The following is a 21193-nucleotide window of genomic DNA, read 5'->3' as shown; positions in this document are numbered from 1 at the left end:
CCCTGCGGAGGCTTTATCTTTGGACCTACGGGCATTGCTGTCTCTGCTCAGGACAGAACTCAGCTTTATTCTGTGACTTAACTGAGATCCTCCTGGCTTCTCAAGCCACCTCAAGTACACAGCTCCCACTCAGCCACAGAACTGTATCTCTGAAGGTCTCTGGGATAGTTTTCCAAACTGTACTTCCTGGAACCTTGAGCCGTTACTCAGAGGTCAGCAAAAACAGCTGGACAAACACTTTGAGAAACATTGGCTTAGATGACACACTGGAGCCCTTCACTTTCTCCCATACCCCTGGAGTATGACAGACACACACAGGATGGTTTCCCAGCTTCCAGAAGACAGGACCATCCCGGAGAACTAACAGTTAGATTATAGAGTCAAGAAACCTCTGGGACCACCAACTCAAAATTCCCACCTGTTCCAACATGGCTAGCTGTCCTTTCTCATTCTCTCTATTCACCAGGCTTCCCCTGGGCTCCCACGAGCACCACCATTTGTCCACTCTGAGTTCCTCTCTGGGTTTTGTTGTGGTAGAACATTTGTGGGCCTCTCACCTTTACTGAGTCTCTACTCTTGGTTGCCCCACCCAGTCAGCAGATTAATTCCCATTGGAAAGACATGACCACTCTGTCTCAAAGACCAGCAGTAAGTCCCCATTGCCTGCTGGGTCTTAGAACCTGGCCTGCCAAGCTCCTCTCATGCACCTTCATTGCTGACTGCTGTGATTTGGACGACTGTCCCTACCAAAGGCCCCAGTGCAAAAGGCTTGGTTGCTAGTTCATGGCACTACTGGAAGGTGGTGGAACCTTTAGAGCTGTAGAAAGTCCAGTCACTAGGGGTGTACCCTTGAAAGGGCTATGGAGACCCTGTCTCTTGTCTGCTTGCTGCCTTCCACAGAGTGAATGAGTCATTCTACAGTCACATTCTTTCTATGATACACTGTCTCGTCATAGGCAATAATGCAACGGGTCATACCAGTCATAGACTGCAACTTTTGAAACTGTGAGCTAGAGTGTACTCCCCTCCCCTCCCCAACTACCTCCCTGCACCCCCTGACCTGACAAGTATCTCACAACGTAACCTTGGCTGTCCTGAAACTCACTATGTAGACCAGGCTAGCCTTGAACCCATAGAGCTCTGCCTGTCTCTGCCTCCCAAGTGCTGGGATTAACGGTATGCAAACCTTTCCTCTTTTTAAATTGATTATCTCATGTATTTTATGACAGGTACCAGAAAGCTGATTAATACATTATGTTTGCTATCTGAGTTCCAGTTTGCGGTGTGTATGCAGTACTAAGGATTTAACAAAGCGCCTGACACCAGCTAGTACTCTACCACCAGATTATATTCTTAACCACTTTTTACTTCATTTTTTTAAAATTTATTTATTATATGTAAGTACACTGTAGCTGTCTTCAGACACTCCAGAAGAGGGCGCCAGATCTCATTACGGATGGTTGTGAGCCACCATGTGGTTGCTGGGATTTGAACTCTGGACCTTCGGAAGAGCAGTCGGGTGCTCTTACCCACTGAGCCATCTCACCAGCCCTTACTTCATTTTTTGAGATAGGGTCTTGGTAAGTTTCTCAGGCTGTCCTTGAACCTGTGATCCTTTGGCCTCAGCTTCCAAAGTAGCTGGGAATACAGAACCAGCCTCGAGTGAGTCCCTAACCACAAACAAGCCTGCGCTCACACCACACGCCCTGCTGCAATGCCTCCACCATGCTTCAGTTCTGTAGTTCATGTTTAACTCTTCCTCTGTAGACTTCCTATGGACCGACGGCTTTGCATCTTTCGCTGTATTTTAAACGATGTCAGATCCAAGTCTATTAAGTACAAACTCATTGCTAATAAGCGCAGGTTACGATTAACCACAGTGGGTTCTGGTTCTCCTTCCAGTCGGAATAAGGGAAGAGGCTGGGAGAAGTGGCCGCCTGTCCTTTGGCGGCTGACTCACTGAAGCGCGGCCGCTGTGCACACGTAAGTTCCACCGCGGTTACCTCCCTGCTCTCCCAGTGAAGAACCAATGAAAAATACCGCGCTCTTACATTTAACTCGGCTAGATTGGATTTTCTGACCCCACTAATCACAGGATGACAGGGTTTGCTGTATCATCTGTCTGATGAGAATGGTTGGTGTCCCAAACTACTCTGTAAATTATATTTCGAAATAAATCTAGAATCTAGGCGCTTTTTACCATTCTATCCCCACCACCCTCATTCAAGACACCGCCATCTCTCACCTGGATTATTTATGGCTATCGACACCCAACTGCTCTCTCCCCTTTGCTTCTATAGACTGCATTTGATACAGCAGCCAGTAAAATCCCATTAACGTGTAAGTCACATCCCATCGCTACCCTGCCCACAGCCCCTCATTGACTCTGTTTTACTCTCAGAGAAAGCCAAAGCTACAGAGCCTAGAATGCTCTCTATGACCCGTGCCCTGCCAAGCACTTACACCATCTTGTCCTGCTTTTCTGCAAGCTGAGGGCTCATTGTCCTGGACGGGAGCGTCATGCTATCATCCCCTTCAGGGCTTGGGTTGAACACCACCTCCCCAGGGTCACTTTCCTCATCCACCGTACTTATAATTGCAATGTCAGCAGCACAGCAAACTCCTTCCCACTGTTCCTTTGCCTATGTCCCCTTCAGGACCCCATAAGCTTTCCAAGGACAGAGTTGGGTCTGCTTTGCTCATTGATTTGTCCTAAGTGCCTAGATTACACGGCAAAGACATCCTTGCTGGATAAAAGGACACAGTCTCATGCCATGGCTCTGCCTTAGTGGGGCCAGCATTCAGTCCACAGATAAAGTGGGCCTGGGACACATTGGGGACCTCATTTGTAAGAATCGTGGTGGGAGGAGCAGTAGCTTAGGGGCAGATTATGCTTGGTTCTCTACCTCTGACCTCCCCTGCCCAAGTCCTCTACTTTTTTTTTCCTAAGCTCTAATGAGGTTTACTGTGCCTGGGGGATCTTTTGGGACCAAAGGGAACCCACGATATTTTAACTACTTTAAGGTCAGGTCTGTGTGGAGCAGAGGGATGGCTGAGATGTCAAAATAAAAGCGCCAAAGGGAGGCAGAGGGAAGGGATCATTACGGGAACTTAATTCATGTTCAGAGCGGGTAAGGGGGCATCCTGCCCCTCCCCTCTCCCCTTCCACTTGTCGTGGTCAGCCAGCAGCTTCTTCACCCAAAGCAGACCGACAAGCGCCACAGCTGGGTGGAGAAGGAAGAGCCACAGTGGGGACATTTGTTCCTGCTGTCGGGGGCCCAGCTGGTCCCTCTCACATCCTTCTACAAAGTGGTCCACTTGGCCCTGCTTCTGAAGGTTTGCAGACTTCTCTCTGGGGACCTGGGATGGACAGGACCTCAGAGCAATGAACCTTTCATTCTGGATCCCCAGTTCTGAGACTAAGATGGGTGGCCCAGTGTGAGGGGGCTTTGGATGGACCTAAGGTGAACCAGACTTAGGGTTTATAGTCTGGAGCTAGGATCTAGGGTCAAAGGGAATGTCTGGGCTTGCTTCCATAACCAATGCTGGATATTTTGGCAGGCAGGAAATGACCTACATCAGATCAAGCCAGAAAGTTGTGAGAACTACATTTCCCAGCATGCAGTGAGGCCAGCCACAGGGAAGATGGGAAGGCCTGGGGTCATACTCTGGGAAGCCCTGCTGTCCTCTTCTGGTAGCTGAAGCAGCTTTGTAGTTCCTATGGTGTCTGACAGGGCTCCTGCAAGCTGGAGGAAGAACTCCCAGAGGTACAAATGCAGCTGCATCCTCGGATTCCCAAACACACTGCCATTTGCTGGCTTGGAGGCGGCCCATTTGCCCTCAGCATAGCCCCAGGCTTCCGTTTGCACACTCAGCAGGCAGACAGCGGCTTGCCTGCTCACACTGGCTCGCACATGCTTACAGGAGAACACACCCACAGTCATGTCTGGACACGTACACTTGCAAGAGACACTCCCTGGGAAGGCCGACCAACCTTGGTCCAAAGAACTGGCCTGACTGGCATGCCCACAGGATGAGCCCAGACATCACCAGAAGTAAGAGTTGGGACAGACACTGTGAACTTGAGTGGCTTCCCCTCCCTGCTCTTGGGAGTGGCAAGAGGCCAACCTGCGGCTTTCTTCCCAACACCCTTAAGGGCAGAAGCGACTCCTGTTTGGTCAAGGCCGTACCCTGGGTCCCTCCCCACACTGACTGTTAGCCCTTATGGAAGAAGGGCTCTATCTACTACACTGTGGGACCGCTGACCCGGGACTCTGAAACTGCTTCTCAGCACAAGGGCCTTGCAAATGGGCTTCTTTGAGTGGCCAGATGCTGTTAACTGTATCCACAAATTCCACTGGCTTGTCTGCTCAGCTTTCTCCTCCCCTTGGCCACAGCATGGGCCTACTTCACACTAGGGGTCATTCTCTGTGATGGTACTTAACTAGTGTCCTGGTCAACCTCACCCCCCCCCCCAACTAGGCTGCTTCACTGAGAGTCTCCCGGAGGTTCGCAAGGCCCTTCTTCTGTGCCCACCATTGCTGTTCCAGCTTCTCACCTTACATGCTCTCCCTGCCTACCCCACCCCAGCCACTCACTATTCCTCTCTCCAGATGGACTCAGGACAAAGCTATTACCTGACAGGATGGTCAGAATGAAATATTAAATTTCCACTTACCCTTCTCACTCATGCATTGCCTTTAGACCAGTGGGGCTGGGAGCTCAGGGCCCAGCTGTGCCCCTTGGGGTGGTCCCCAGAGATTTCAGAGGGCCCTTGCTGGTGTGGGGAAAAGGGCGGTGAGGTTGTCGGCCACCTAGACAATGCACAGCACTGAAAAGCTTAGGACATCTGGCTGAATCCCTTAGAAGGGCTGGAAGCTGCTCCCTGCAGGGCTGACCTACAGCTCCTATCAGGAGCTCAAGGACTGCCTTGCTTTTTTGGCTCTTGGCTCCTGGTATTAGATTTGCCAACAACAGAGCCCTGGTATGACGGACCCTTTTCTAACTGGAGCTCTGGGTGGTTTTAGACCACCTGGCTTTGTGCACACTCCAGAAATTATATGCAGAAGATCACACACCACCACCTAAACCTGACTACAGGTCCCACAGCCAGTACTGGGTACCCAGTACTGGTACTGAGCAGCTTCTTTATGGCTAATTTCCTCTTCCTTCTCCTCCTTTCTGCTCCTGGACCTGAGCCTCCAAGGAGCAGCCCTTCCTCGTGCCCACTGCCTTTGTCCCTGGGCTTTCAGAGAAGGGAGGATATCACTCTCCTGTTATCTGTGGCTCTGAGGCTGGGCACACTTGCCCCAGCACGATCTCTGGTCAGTCTTCTCATGCTGAGAAGTAGCATCAGTGAGAAGATGCTTTGGGGCTCCTTACTTCCTCCAAATTTCCATTCAGCTATTTTCCCAGAGTGCCTGGGTGGCAGAGTGGGATGGTGTGGTGACGTTGGTGATCCTGTTGGGGGCCACACAGCCAAGAACGGTCCTTATAGGAACACATTCCTGTCCCTCGAATGATATACTGGTTACACACATTATGGTGACTCCTCAAATGAGGTGGCTGGGCTTTTCCTCATCCAATCCTACAGCCTGAGAGCCAAAGCTTAGGCCCCTGTGAGGCTCCAAACTGTGCCAGAAGGGAAGAAATGTGTGGCAGCTCTCTTCTGCATGTCTGCTGCTCTATAGGAACTCCCAAACCCTACCTGGCCTATCTGTCACCTTGGGTGTCACCAGGTTCCAGCCCTGGCACCTCTGTGCCTATAAACAAGTCTCAGAGTCAGGGACGGGGAGTTGAAGAAAATTGTGAGTGACCACACCATCCTATAGTTCCTAGGTGACAGGACAGCCCCAAGGACAGGTCTCCAGTGACTAGAGAGCTCCAGCTGCTTTGTGGTGTTTGGAGCGGACCCACGGTTGATATCTTACTCTTGAGATAGAGGCTCAATGCCAGACGTGTGTCTAGCTACAACTCTGACCATCACCTAGCTTCCTGAAGCCCAAGGTCACTCTGCGCATGTTACATCCTGTCTCCTTTGGTGGCAGCGGGATGTCCCTTCCTGTTTGCAGAGGGTCTTTGTGACACTTTCTCAACTGACAAAAGAGCTTAGGTTTGATACTACAGGCACTCCCCCTTGTGACATTTGGTGGCAATTTAGTCCTTGGTGCCTTTGTTTTGATGCTCCCCCTAATGACAATGTTAATGCTGGAGGTCAGGACAATAATCACAGAGCCCTGGCCACTTACTGACAGACTGAGTTGTGCTAGGTTATGTGACCTACATTCTGTGTCACTGGACAGGAGCCCTTCCTTCAAGGCAGGTCACACTGCCCCCATTACACAGTTGAGGCCTGCTCAGGTCATGTCCTAGGGGAAGTCACCATGCCGAACATCAAAAGCGCTCATTTCCCCGGACTGACAGACCCCCTCATGTAATGACAGAAAGATCTGGGAAAAGAGCAATTTGGTCTGGAGACATATGTATCCAATGCTGTCAGGGAGCATGCTCACTCCAGCCCCAGTGACACTGTCTTGTGTTCTGCTTGAGGCGAGCCTCACCCTGCAGCCCTACGGGTTTCCTCACCTCCAGCTGCAGAACTTGGAGGTCATGGGCTCCACCTGCAGACCTGCCCCACCAAGCCAGCATGACTCCCCTAAATGCCACTGCGGAAAGCAGCATTTGCTGTCCTCTCTCACTGAGCGTCACTCTGACTGTACTCTTTAGCCCCACGTAAGGCAAAGAGAAAACTGCAAAGAAAGAATTGTGGCCTGAACCCCAGAGAAGCAAGGGAGAAAAAGATGCAGACTTCCCATCGCGATGCCATGAGCGGAGCGGGTGCAGCCGTGGAGGAACCTGAGGATGGGGCTCTTCAGGGAGGCTGAGATTCTTACCTGTGATATTGACCTCCACCTGGCCTGATCGGGTGCCAATAGGGTTGGTGGCCTCACAGATGTAGGTTCCTGCCAAGCTGTAGGTGATAGGTCCCCGGAAGAAGAGGGTCCTGTTCTGGGCCTCTACACCCTTGGGGAGGGAGCCATTCAACCTGTAGATATTCAGAGACACAGTGAAGGGTTATGACTCTTCAGACCCAAGAAGTTCCTAGAGCATCCACTTGGCTTAAGTGCTATCTGCCAGCCCTTTTGCTGAGTGTGTCTGTTAGAGTATGTTGAAGGGAGAGGAAGAGAGTAACAACAATAACCTCTTGTATCTCACAGTTTTCTACTATTCGGCAATATTTTGTTGTTGTTGCTCTGTTTTTGTGTCTTTTTGTTTTGAGACAGGGCTTTGTTATGTAGCCCAGGTTGGTTCTGAACTTGCAGCAACCCCGACTGGGCTCCTGTGGTAGTGAGATTATAGGATTTGGGCCACCAGGCCTGGTTGTTCACGTCTGATCATCAAACCATTGAAATATATTCAAGGCAGGTGGGTACTACCCCCACATATCAGATGAAAGCCGAGATCCAAGGCCAAGGACACACACACACACACAGCTAGGAAGCAACAGAGCCTGAGCCAGCTGGAGCTGCAGGCTGCAAGAGAGTTCCACTGCTCCTGGGACCTTGTTTGTCCTTTGTCTCCTTGGGTTGACAACAGAGATACCTCGGTCCTGACCCCTAGCTAGCTTTCCTCTAGTGGGGCCATTGAGCCAAGTACATTTGGAGAAGCTAGTCCAATGGACAGGCAGGCATGGCTGAGCTCCTTCCGACTGACAATCCAGCCATTGCTGGGTATGTCTTAAGATGTTTCCATGTGGAGACCACCTTAAGAGTTTGTCGAATAAGGAAGACCTTCATTCTTGTCCACTGTTCTTCAGCTAAGCCAGCAGCCACTCCAGCTACAGGGCTGGCAGGGCAAGCAGGCCCTGCCCACCTCATCTTCAGAAGCAGTTTTGTGCCAAGAAATGGAAGGTATCTGGGAGGGCCTGTCAGGGCTCTCTCTCTACTTCCTAGAAAAACTCTAGACTCACTCTGAGCTGTTGCCTTCTGGTCACCCATGTCAACTTTCTCAGCTTCTACCACACACCCTGTCTGAGTCCCACCTAGCTCTCTGCGGAAAGAACGCTCGCTTGAGATGTCCAAGTTGGCCAGAGGGGCTGTGCTTGATTCCTCTCTGAAGGTCAAGAACCAGACTGTAAAACCAAGCATGCGACAGTGTGACAAGGGGACCTGCTGCTGCCTCCACTCAGAGAACCTGGGGTTGCTGGAGGGCTAGGAACAAAGAGAGACTGGGGTGTTCCAGAACACCAGCTTCCCAGGGGACACCTTGATAAAAATAAGCAGTGGGGACTGGGGTGGGGTGACTCAGGCTGAGTCACCAAACGAAAATGACAAAACTCTCTATTAGTGAGAGAAGGGAAGCAGGTTGAGAGAAGCCCCTGCTGGCAGGATTATTAGGTTCCAAACCTAAGCACTCAAATGCTGCAGTGTGTGTCCATAGTATGTGTGCGCATGTGGCGGTCTCTTAAACCGACCCCTACGGAAAAATCCGAGCTTAGATTCTAATCCTCCCTACTCCCCAGAGGTGGGTGGTTGGGCCTCTGTGGGGGTATTTTCAGGGGACAGGCCAGCTCGCGGCACTCACGTGGTCCAGTGGTACTCAGTGGCTGGCGGGTTAGCATCCGCTTTGCACGTGAGCTTCACATCTGTCCGCTGCAGGTACCAGTTGCCATCAAAGCCCTCAATGGTCACCTCAGGTTCATCTGTGAAGGCAAGGGAGGATGTTGGAAGAGGGTGAGGTCTGGGGAAAAGCCAGGGAAGGGATAGAAGAAAGGGTTAAGGAAAGAGGATGGTGAGGACATGGGAGCACCAAGAACAAGTAGGTATCACAGGACCTCAGCGGAAGCTGCAAGGGAGGGGACAGGGAGATTGCAGCATCTTGGAAGAGAAAGTAGTGGCGAGAGGTTAGGGGACAGACGAGAAAGGCAGGGGGCAATGGATGGGAAAGGGCCCCTGGCCCTGGCTCACACTGCACGTTGAGCGTAAGGCTCTCCCTGAAGCGGTCCAGGTGATAGTTGACAATGCAGGCCAGGGACTGCCGGTGGGCTTCCCTGCTGGGCACCAAGCGGTAACGGCTGATGACTGTCACGGTGCCATTGGGGTTCCGAATTTCCTGGAACTCTGCCTCGCCCTTTAGCCGTGTTTCCCAGGACACCACACTGGGAGGCTTCCCATTGGCTGAGGTGCAGGTGGCCACCAAAACCTTGTCATCCTGTCCCTTCCTGGCTCGAAGCACCGCCCGGGTGCCCTCAATCCAATTGGTGGGTTTGGCTGCGGGGGCAACACGATGGCATTAGTTGAAATGGCCTGGCCATCTGCTAGGTACCCACCCTGGCCACCTCTGCCTCCCAGCTGTGTTGCACTCAAGCCCTTCCCAGAATTTCTCTTGGGAAGTTCCTCACGTGTCAGCAAACCCTCCTTGCTGCGCAAACAGACCTGGTTTTAGGCTTCTAAGAGTCTTGGCGTATTCAGCTTCCTTCCTTACCATGGTGTTTAAAGCACCTGCCTGCTTCCTACTCTCCAACACATGTCCCTTGGTGGGAGCCCCAAACTAAATACAGTGCCTGTCCCTTGTCCAAAGCTAAGGCCCCACCCTGATCCTTGGGGAATTGGGTAGTCTGGCTCGTCAAGTCAGAGGCGCTCTGCCTGGACTTCTGGGAGCGTGCCATGCCAACAGGGGTGTCTGTGGCCATGGTGGCACATGTTAAGGATGGCCAAGCCATCTAGACAGGCAAGAAAAAGAGGCCCATGGCAGCTTACCCATCACAGTGAGATTGAGCTGGCTTTCACGGTTGCCCGTAGGGAAGGTGGCAAATTCACAGATGTACATGCCCTCGTCCTCCAGCTCCAGACCGGAGAGGCGGATGGTGCCGTCGATGAAGGAGGGTCGCAGGAACTCCACTCGTTTCTCGTAGGGAGGCAGCACAGACACACCCATAGTCGGGTTGTAGATGGCCATGTTCTGCTTGGAGCCATTGGAGGCCTTCTGCCATGTGACCTGGGTGATCTTCACACTGGGCAGTGGGTTGGCAAAGCTACAGTGCAGTACCACATCTGTGCCGATGAAGCCATACATGGAGTCGTTCACCTGCACCACCTGCGTGTGAGTGCCTGGTGGAGGGGACGATGGGAAGAGGTCAGCACCCAGGCACTACTCCCCAACCCTCATCCCCCGTCCTCTGCCCTTGACCTTTACTGCAGCCATTACATTTATAATTCTTCTTATGGAAATAATCACTGGGTCCGGTGGCTTGTGGCTCAAACCCCTGCACTTGGGAGGCAAAGCAAGAAGTTTGCTATGGGACTTTGGGGTCAGCCTGGGTTACATAGTAAGTTCTAGAACATCAGTCTGAGATACAAGTGAAACTCATTTCAACAACTCCTCTCCCCAGGATCCCCAAATAAATAACTTACTTGATATAAAAACCACTTAAAGGCTGTTAAGATGGCTCAGTGGGTAAAGGCATCAGCTCCCAAGCACGATGACCTAAATTTGATACCAGAAACCCACAGGGGAGTCCTGTAATTGTTCTCTGACCTCCACACACCCACAATGGCTTATGCACACACACACAAAATAAATAAATGAATTTAATAATAAAATCCCACTCTGGATAATTCTGAAAAATGCTGAGAAGACAATGACATCATTCATTTGTAGTTCAGAATGGCCTTGAGTTCATTATCCTCAAACATTTCAGCTTCCTGAGCACTGGCATGCTTCACGAATACCACTACCATGCCCGGTTACGATTGCTCTCTATCTTTGTATGTGTATGTGTTACGCAGCCACATGGGGGTCTGAGGTTGATGTTAAAGATCTTCCTCAAGTGAGTTCCAACATAGTCTCTTTCTTCTTACTTGTTTGTTTATTTATTTATTCATGGCGGGGTCTTACTATGTAGTTCTGGCTGCCTTAGAATTTGCTGTGCAAAGCAGACTGGCTTCATATTAGCTTGCCTCGGCCCTCTCTGCTGGAGTTGAAGGCATGAGTTTCTCAGTCTCATATTTTTAGGCAAGGTCTCTCGGTTGGACCCAGATGGGGTTAGTCTGTCAAGCCAGCTTGCTCCAGGGATCCCACCTTTGTATCCTGGACAGGCCACCATGAACATTTGGTATTTATGTGAGTGCTGGGGACCCTAAATATGGTTCTCATGCCTTTGTGGCAAGCATTTTACCCAATGAGCCATCTCTTTAGCTCTCTACATTAATTAAAAAAACAAAAACAAAACCCAAGACCCCCAAAGAAACAAACAAACAAAAACCAAAACAAACAAACAAGGAAAAAAGAAAGAAAGGAAGGAAGGAAGGAAGAAAAGAAAGAGAGAGAGAGAGAGAGAGAGAGAGAGAAGCAAAGCTCCCAAACCAAATGAAATCAGAATCATTGTATAGAGATTGCTCCAAATGCTGCTTTTCTCGTGTGTGGTACGGGTCAGTGTTTCATGTTAGTGAACACACACCCACATCCCACTTTCTCCCTTTTGTCTGGATGTGGACGAAGCTCCAGGACCTTGCTCATGCTTGTCAAGTTTTCCACCACTGAGCTACAGCCACACTCTGCCTCCCCATGCCCCGCCCCCAGAATGCCTTTTAATCTATATAGTCAAGTCTGATCTTGGAACTGAACATCTTCCTGCCTCAGCCTCTAGAATGCTGGGGTTGCAGGTGGCGCAGCCATACCTACCTAGCATGCCGTCATTTTGTATGAGAATGGAAAGCTCTACTCTCCAAGAAGTGCCTAGCTAGTTTTCCTGGGTCTTAGTTCCCTCATCTGACAAGTGAGCCAGATTATCCAGTGTCCTTTACCTTACCCATTGCTGGGGAACCAGATGGCATACAGGTAGGAAAGGACATGGGGGATATGGGGGTACAGGGCTGGAATCCAGAGAAGGTGCAAGAGGGCCCTTCCCCTCAGCTCCCATAAGACCTACTTAAATACTTCCGTTAGGAAGCTACCCAGTCTGGTCCTCCAGGTTCCTCCCAGGACTGCCCTCCCTGTCTCAGAATATGGCTGTTTATACCTCTGACTTCTATCCTGGACTATGGACTCCTACAGGGAACTCTTCCCCTTCCTGAGTTCTCAAAGCTTAGCTCAGCTCAGCATCTGGCTTACACAGCAGGCTTCCGTGTTTCCTTTTCTCTAGTGGAGCAACTATTTATCGCAGGGCAAACTGCATGGCAGCCAAGAGAATGGGGGTTCCTAGGAGGAAGCTGGCAGCTGGGTGAGGCTTAAGTTCCCCCTCCTCACCTAGAAAGTCTTTTCCTTTGAGCTTGGTGCCAGTCTGGGGCGACCACCCCAGACCAGGCTCTGCCCTCCACTTCTCTCCATCTGGGAGCCTGTCACGTCCCCAAGGTGGCATCTTTGTCACAGGACTGCATTGCTCCGGTCACTGATGAGTGACCGCATTTGTGGACTTCCTATTCTGCATCTCCAGTTTACTGATCATCAATAGTAGCAGGCCCTCCACTGACCCAGAGGCGGGAGGATGGCTCTAAGAGGCCTGGGGTCTTTGCCTCCTCTGTGTGAGGGAGAAGTGGGGGCCCCGGGAAAGCCCTAAAGCCCACGGTCCCTTTAGCACACTGCTCCCCATTCCTCTCCTCTAGAGACCACAGTGACAGTGGGATCTCAGGGGCTTAGTCTACAGTAGGTTCTCAAGAGATGCATGCTAAGCTAGGCATGGTAGGACATGCCTGTAATATTAGCATTCAAGAGTCAAAGTCAGAAGGATGATAAGTTCAAGGCCAGCCTGGACTACACAGTAAGACTTGAGGTGTACAGGGAGGGGGGTGGTTGGAGGAAGGGAGAAAAGGAGAGATGTGGGGAAGGAGAGAAAAGGAAGAAGTGGGGAGGGAGGGGAAAGGAGGGAAGAAGAGAGAGAGAGAGAAAGAGAGGGGTGGGGGGGAATTACTGAATTCCTTCTAATATCTGGTTTTGGCTTTCCCAAGCCATACCCTTAACACTGAGAATTCTATACACACCCCCATCCTTCTTGCTGTTCACACAGCCTTACCAAGCATATCAAGTGATCCAAGCTGGCCCTTGGAAGCACCAGGCACCCCACGCAAAGGTACTGGGGGGGCTGGAGGAGGTGGGAGGAGCAAAGTGTGACACAAGCTGGGGGTTGAGTTTCCTCCTATCCATGGGACCCTGGCAGTCATTTCCCTAGCCTCATCAAAGGAGCAGGCTGGGTGCCCTGGGTCTCCCATTTCCTTCTGTCTCTGTCTAACAGCAGCCCAGCCCTTGCCTCACCCAGAAGCAGTCCTGAGAGGAGGTCAGTGGGTCAGATGGTCTAGCACTCTTGCTGACTGGTCAGCTGGCAAGCAACTGATTCCTCCATCCTCCCTGACAGGATAAGTGGGTGCTCCCTGATGCTTGCTCCTCTAGCCTCCGCTCCCCAGGCAGGCTGGAGGCTGCCCAGCAGCTGTGATAATGTGAGCATAATTGGGGAACTTGCGCCACACAAAGCTGAGAACTGGAAAAGCCAGTTGGGAGGGCTTGGGCCACAGGTGAGAGTTGGGGGAAGGGGCATGGGCACCAGGAACCATCTCGGTGCTAGGCGTGGTTGGCCTGGAGGGGCACATGGCCCACTGACCCCAGTACCCCATCTCCTCTTATCCCTCTGCAGGTGTGTGGCTGGTGGGGGTGGTGGTGGGGGGCTGGTATACAGGCTGACATTCCCATGCTACTTCCTAAGCAATGACTTCACCCTTCAAGGATAAGGCAGTGCCAAGAGGGGAGGTTGTTGATGATGCTCCATGGAGGTTGAGGAGGTTCCTGTGCCAAAGCAGGTGTGCGTATGTGCAAGTGTGTGTGCATGTGTGTGTGTGTGTGTGTGTGTGTGTGTGTGTGTGTGTGTGCATGTCTGTGTCCTTCCTATCTAAGTCTATGCTGGGTAGAGCCTGTTTGTCTATTCGCTGGCTTCTCCCAGAAGCAGCTTCATGGTGGTACAGAGAGAAACATTCCTGGCATCCCCTCATTGTACACAAAGGCATTTCTGGCCCTGTGATGGGCTGGGTCGGGACACGGAGGACTTCTCAGTAACGGGTGTGTTCACATTTACTCTTGGCCTCTGCCATAGCCAGCTGTTAACAGAGCTGAGAGGTAGCCCGTGGGGTGGCATGTGGGGCTTCTGGAGTACTGAGAGTAAAGAGGGGACAAAAGATTAGCAATGTCGGGTCCCTCTTCAACATGGCAGCCTGAGGGACCTGGTTCACAAGCTTCTATGGGAGCTCCCTGGCTTGGACCAAGCATGTCAAGTCAGGTCTAAGTATCAGCTCTTAGACTGGGTGGCTTAAAATTTTTTCTTTTCTTTTTTTTCTTTTTTTCAAGGAAGCAGGGCCTTAGTGTATGCTCATCTCTCTTCATTTCTGCTTCAGCTTCCTAATGTGGGAAATGGTGGGGGTGGCTCCCAAGCTCAGTGGAATCTTTCTGGCATCCTCTATGGAGGTGTACAATGAGGCCGGGAAGAGTCTGCATTCTGCCTCGGTGCCACCCAGTGGCCAATGACTTAGCCTTTCAATGACTCAGTTTACACTGAGGGTGCACATCTGCAAAGGGGAGCTTCCAATAGCTAAGGCCTGCCTATAAAACTGTTGTGAGGATGAAATGAAGGAGCACATGGGAAACTCAGAAGGCAGCATTAGCACAAAATAAACGCTCGGTCAACGATGGCTGCCGCCATCATGGTTGGCATTATCATCATCACCATAATCAGCAGCAGCAGCACCATCTCCACCATCTGCAAAGCCATAGGTCTCCCTCTCTAGAACTTCAATTAACAAATGTTTACTGATCGTCTACCTAGCAGTAGGCACTGTACAGGGCCCCCCTCTTCTGGGCCACCATGAGGTTCTTGTTCCTGACTCTCTGTGGGCACTTCCACTAGGACCCCAATGTCATATAACGGGCAACTGTACCCATTACGATTTCCTGCCCTTGTGCGGAGTCTGTATCCTGTCACTCACAGCTGTCTAGCTACCATGGGGAAAGCAGGGACATGCTTGACCCTGAGCTGTGTTGACCACATTTTGCCGGACATGGTAGGCCCAAGCATGGGGAACTTGCCGACTCTCTGGTCGGCAACAAACAGGAAAGTCCTCTTTCCCTGCAGACCATGACCTGGAGCTTTGTGACATGGTAGCACACAAGAGTTCAATGGACCAGGAAACCTCTCACCAGCTAGGTCAGGGAGGATTGGGTCATCTGCCCAGGGACACAGGAGAGTAGCCCCCTGGCCTACTGCTATTCCCATCCTAACCCTGTGTCTTGCTCAGTCTGTCTCTCTAGGCTTTGCTCCGGTTGGTGTCCTTCAGAAACCTCACAGTACTTTGAAAATGACACCAATGTCAATCACAGTACTCAGTCACAGTACTCATAAGTACCCTGTGCTGGGATCCTGTCATTGTAGGTCAGACACTGGGGAACTCAGACTAGAGCACCTACAGAGAAAGCTGCTATGTGCAGAGCTGGATGAGTAAGGGGACGGGGGACAGAGACCTGAGACCTGCGTCTGTAGGAGGAGTTCTTACATCGGGGGGTACAAGCAATGAGTCTTTCCCTGACCACCCCCATACAGTCAAGGTCCAAGACACTGGTCCCTGGGACTTGTGCGCTGGTGTCTCGGTTTCCTTAACAGAGCAACACAGGCTAGGCAGTTGGGGCGACCTGGCCTCTCAGAAGTGCTGACCCAGCAAGGCAAGCATCAGGCCAGCCCCCCCCCCCCCCCCAACGTCACAGGCCTGAGAAAGCCCAAGCTCAGCAAGAAAACACAAAGGCTCTTCAGTTGTGGCGGACGAACCTGCTCCCCAAGGCCCTGCCCTGCTTGCCGTAGAGGTAATCTGCAGCGGGATGGTGAGAGTTCCCACGCATCGGGCGTGGCCACACGAGCAGTTTCTCCTCCTGCCCCTTTTGACTTTAGAACTGTCCTGGCTAGGCAAGCTGGGTCTGGATCAGCAGGTGGGTGTGTAAAGGGGGTATAAAGGGGGTACTTCTGGGAGGACCACTGTGCCCTGGCCTGGCTGTGGTGATCTTCTCTAGGCCTTCATTTCCAGAAACTTGACCTCAGTGTCTCCAGCAGTCGCTTGAGCAGAGTGTTAGTGCCCAAGAGAGAAGTCTGTGTGCATAGGTAGGTGTAGGGTGCTAGGCTCTCTGACAAGACTCTGTGCCAAAGCAACATTGTTTTTTTTTTCTTTCTTTCTTTTGTTTTACTTTGTTGCGAGACAAACATCGCACACTGTAGCCTAAGCTGCCCTAGAACAAGACTATGTAGCCTAGGCTGGCCTCAAACTCATAGCAGGTCTCCTGCCTTAATCTCTTGACTAAGCTCCCTGACTAATGGGATTCATTACAATGTGAGAGCTACATTAGTTACATGTGACACCTGGCTAGAAGAAAATCAACCCTGTTTCCCTCTAACTAACTCTGTCCATCCGAATGCGTGCCTGCGTGCGTGCGTGTGTGCGTGTGTGCGTGCGTGTGTGTGTGTGTGTGTGTGTGTGTGTGTGTGTAACTGTACTGGAAATCCAACCCAGGGCTTTGCACATGCTCACTAAGTAAAGTGCCCTACCGACAAAGTACAACCCCAGTTGAAACCAATATCCTTTGCTTCTAGGGCTTTCTAGGCATGCTCCCTCCCTCCCCTCCAGGAACTGGCAGACAAGGACAGGACTTCCTTCCGGTGGTGGTGAGAAACAGGTAAATGCAAGTGAGAATGACTCAGTGTGTGTGTGTGTGTGTGTGGGGGGTCCCTGAAACCCTGAGTCAGCGAAAAAGCTTTAGGACCCTCCCCTTAGCCCAGCTTCTTTCTCAAATGTCAACTCTCTGGAAGTTTGAGCAGGAAGCATTTAGGCGGGCAAGGAAGAAAAGGAATCAGGAGGGAACTCCCTTTCTGGGGTCACCCTCCTCTTGAAAGGCTTTGCCAGCCTGTCATCTGGACCTGATCATTCTGCCAGGAAGAACCCATAAGGGTAGGGCGCTTGCTGAAGCCCTTTGAACTTGTCCTTTCTCGCATCTATGCCCCAGGCATGGTTCCCCATTAATTCAGGAGCTCCTTGGCTCTTAGGCTGCAACACCTGCTTCCAAACTCCCCTTCACACCCGGGATGGGGACACAGTGACCCGGAATTAGAAGGCACCAGGAGCAGACTGAGACAGAGGCTGTCCCACTCCTTGTCCCAGTGTCCAGCCAGCCCTCCCTGGGGAGGTATGGCAAGAAGGCATAGTAGTGCCTGTCCTGGTCAGGTACACTGGTTAACAGCCCCATTTCCTACCTCCTGCAGTTCAGGGACCTCTGCTGGTGAGAAGGCCTTGGGGAATTCTCTTGGGGACAGAGTTTCTGGGATGGCTCCAGGGGCTCTGTATCCTTCCACTCACTATCAGCCACTCACAGTAGTGATCATGTCCTGTGATCCCACAGTCAGGGGCTAATTGCTACTGTCTGAGCCCAGGCGCCTCCACCCCCAGCTCTGGGGTCACAGAAACTGCCCATGTTTTCCTCTTGGCTGAATGCTCCCCCCGACTCCCCACATGGAGTTGGTTAATGATGGGGCTGTGGGGCTGGCGCCCGGTTGCCTTGGGTGGGGGAACTCAGTGCGTGGGAGAAGAGGGGGGCGCGGCAGCCTGGGAAAGGACCTAGAAGGAGCCAGGGCACAGGATCTTCCAGACAGACTGGGCCAACCCCACTGCCCTGGCAATACAGAAGCCCCGAGGGTGACAGCAGCCATGGGGGGTGCCCTGACAAGCTCTATCTCTTCCTGAAACTTGGCAAGGCGGGTTGGGGGACCAAGATGAGTCAGGGAGGCTGGACTTTGGTTCTCCCATCAAGGAACACGGAAGGGGTTGGGGATTCTGGACCACTGTGTTGCAGGCTCACTTTCTGTTGTCACCCATCCCTTGAGGCTCTGGCAAGCAGGGACTCTACTTTGGCACACCAGGAACACAGTGCCTCACTCCTGGCCCCTCCTGTCTCCATCTCTAGTTTTCACGGTGTTAGGTCTCAGCCCATTCTACGTCCTCTGGTAGACTCGACGCCTTTCCTCTGAGCAGTGGCGAGAGGAAGGCTACACGCAGGAAACTGGGGCAGGCAGGCTCTGGTCCCTGCCACTTGGTCACTCTTGTCTCCGGGGCTTGAGTAGGGAGTGGTAGGCCTGAGGATCCCAGAGGGATCTGCTCAGATCATTCTGCCACAACTGTGGCCCTCCTCTGGATTCACTGTGAAATGACCAGTTGGTTCTCTGTCTTTGTATGCTGGCCAACTTCTCCTGGAATTCCTCCCAGATCAAATCCACACTGTACCACAGCAAAGCTGGGGTACAGGAAGTTCTTCCAGAACCAAACAGTCACCCGGTCCAGCCCACAGTAGCTCCTAAACAGCTTTGTTCCCTAGGCTGCACTGGTCCAAATCTAAACTCCGCCTAAGCTCCTCCCACCATCAGCACCCTCATCCCCAGTGGTCTCTCACTTCACATTCTCAACACGCCTGGGCTGGGCCCCCACGCACAACCCTTTCCTTTGTAACTCCAACACCCATGCCCTATGCCTTCCTCCTGCTCAAGCCTTGACCCTGAGTGGCTTAGACCCTGTCATTGGTCCATCGCAGGATGATGCTGAGTGGACAGTCCTGGCTGGAGCACCCATGAGGTAAACTTCCTGAACTCCTCAAGATCAAGCTGAAGGTTGCCTAAGTGAGCTTCGAACTTGTGGCAATCCTCCTGCCTCAACCTCTTGTGTGCTGGGATTATAAGTGTGAGCCACCACGCCCCAAGGGAAGGCATTGAACAAAGGAGTCCCAGACTAAGAACAGTGAGAAAATGAGGCTATGAAAAGACTGCTAGAGATCTATCTGGCTTGCTGTCCCTTCTGTTAAACATATACTGTGACTTCTGTTCTTCCTGAATCCCCTCTAGAGAGGCAGCTTCCTGGAGCCCCCTCTTCTTGCCCCTGTCATGGGTTAGGTGGTACTGTGTGCTCAGGGTACACACATGGGCATGCACTTGTTAGAGCATGTCAGCCCAAAGCCTGGCACTCAGACCTCACAGGGCACCCCCACTGGTTGGTGGCGAAGTCTGAGCCATTGTGGTCCTGAGCCAAGGCTAACCGTTGTCCCAGGTCCAGTGGCAGCTCCTGGGAAGTGTATTAGCCAAGGGGCAGAAGGAGAAGCTGGGACCTCACCTGTATTAAGGGGACACAGCTTCAGGTCTGACTCTCCCTTGCCCGAGAATGGGAATCCCTGCACGGTGCGAGTCGGTTTGACCCCTCGCCCACCTTTTCAATCCTGTATCTTCCTGCTCGCTTCCCAGCTGTCAGGCTTGATTCCCCTTCTCTCTCTTCTGTCCCAGTTCCTAGTACCCCATCTCCCTTCCTTCCTTACACCAGAGCATAAGGTGAGAAATAGTTTTCTCACCTAAGCGAGCTGCTGCAGAGAGGCCTTGCTCTCAGCCTGCCACCTAAGCCTGTTTACGTCTCTGTGTTCTCCGGCTCCACCCTCCTCCCTCCACAGCCCTGAGCTGCTTCTGCCTGACCTGGCCATTCTTGACTTGCAGGCACTGAAGCCTCTGGCTCTAAGGCCAAGATTCAGAAAGGTAGGGCGACATGAGGGTGGCTGACGCTGCAGTGAACACTACTGCACAGACACAGCCGGGGCTTCCCTGTGAGCCTGCATGCACTGCTACTGACACACTGGGGAAGTGCAGGCAGCAGCCTTTTTGGAAGACTGGCATAGAGGAGGGAGAGGCTGGGGGCTGCTGAGAAGGCAGGGGAAAGAATTCCCCAGGCTTCCCCTGGGGAACCTTTACAAGGCTCAGGATCCGCATGTGCCTTCCTCGCCTCAGTGATCACGGTTCCAAACTACAGCGAGGCTTAACACCTGCTTGGCAGTGCAGGGCTCTTGGGTCTGCCTTGTATCAGGGAAGGCAAGGTGGGCCAGTCCAGCACCCAGCTCTGCAAAGGCTCTGTCTTGCAGAGATGGCGGTAGGGAGGGGAGTCTATTGGGCAGGTATACCTGCCTGCCTGCAGGGAAGGCTCATTCTAAGAGAAAGGGTTTGGGCGGGAGGTAAAACATCCAAGAGGTTGGGAGAAGGGGTTGACAGACATAGAGTGAGGTCTATAGAGATCATTGGGGAACATGAAGTAATTAGTCCATGAGCACTAATTATGAACTGGACAACTTTAAGTTGCATGGATTTCTCTGGGTGTCAATTCCCCCACGTATAAAGTGGGGATCATGACAATGCTGACTGCTAGGGCTGATATAAGAGGGAAATGAGCCCGTTCCTATGTGTTCCTAGCATGGCAGGCACATAGAGAAGCTACCTAAGTGCTGGTACTGGTAACATGAGGAAAGACCTGCCTCGATGCAGGTGAGCCGGTTTCCCCAGCAAGGGCACCTAGCTAACTGCTGACATTTGGGCCAGACAATCCCCTCTGGTAGGGTCGGTCTTGGACCCTGTAAGACACTTAGCAACACCCCTTGCGTCTACACACTAGATATGAGGAACAGCACCTTCACGTGTGACAATTAGATCATATTCAGACACCGTTACATGCCCCCAAAGAACAAAATTGCCTTAATGAAGACCAAAGGACTAGGGAGGGGACGATGAGCTCAGGCAGGGGAGACGAAATGCATGATGGGTGTGCAGGGCCAGCCGTGGCAAGCTGGGTGTAGAGGGAGTGAGAGGTGCCAGCCGATGGAGAAACCTTCCATGTATGTCCTGGGCAAGAAGAGGGAGGCAGGCCTTCGTGTCTGACGGGCAGAGCTGAGCTGTGCTTAGGGAGACAGGTGGTCAGAACACTGGGCTCAGGAGTTGCTGTTGGACAGACACAGGCCATGGAGAGGTTTTTGTGTCTCCAGAGGATGGAAGAACTCAGGGAAGGACAGCCAGGGGAAGGGATGCCAGCAGGGAGACAGGCCGAGGGAGTATGGCCAGAAGACCTTTAGTCAGGGAGGGTAGGAAGGCTGGGATCTGCTCATGGCGATGCCCCACAGGACCAAGGAGAGGCAGCGTCTTCCTCTGCCGGTGAACTGCTATCATTTTGGAAGGATTTTCACCTCATTTGGTTCCTGCTTAAGTGAAATCCACAACATGTGTTCTCTGCATTAGTGGAGTGTTTGTGCTTAATTAGTGGCAAATTCTTTCATATTAAAGTCATTAAATTTTGCTGTTTGCTCTCTTCACCCTGGGCCTGGCTCTCCTGCC

The 21193-nt window shown here is 52.1% G+C and overlaps 1 protein-coding gene across 1 annotated transcript in view; it reads right to left on the bottom strand.

Annotated features, from left to right (window-relative positions):
• Nectin1 (nectin cell adhesion molecule 1) overlaps positions 1 to 21193 on the bottom strand; it is a 63209-nt gene that overhangs the window by 6477 nt on the left and 35539 nt on the right. Inside the window, exons 2-5 of the mRNA XM_021172451.3 lie at positions 9759 to 10109; positions 8967 to 9269; positions 8584 to 8701; positions 6894 to 7045 (exon numbers count right to left, since the gene is read on the bottom strand). Coding sequence (XP_021028110.1) covers positions 6894 to 7045; positions 8584 to 8701; positions 8967 to 9269; positions 9759 to 10109 — 924 coding nt within the window. The remainder of the gene's footprint in view (positions 1 to 6893; positions 7046 to 8583; positions 8702 to 8966; positions 9270 to 9758; positions 10110 to 21193) is intronic.

Source organism: Mus caroli, unplaced genomic scaffold (genome assembly GCF_978045245.1).
Source record: "Mus caroli unplaced genomic scaffold, Mus_caroli_1 scaffold_11, whole genome shotgun sequence".
In the NCBI taxonomy this organism is placed as follows: domain Eukaryota; kingdom Metazoa; phylum Chordata; class Mammalia; order Rodentia; family Muridae; genus Mus; species Mus caroli.
The sequence above is the reverse complement of the archived record's forward strand: the minus strand, read 5'-3'. Positions and strand labels throughout refer to the sequence as shown.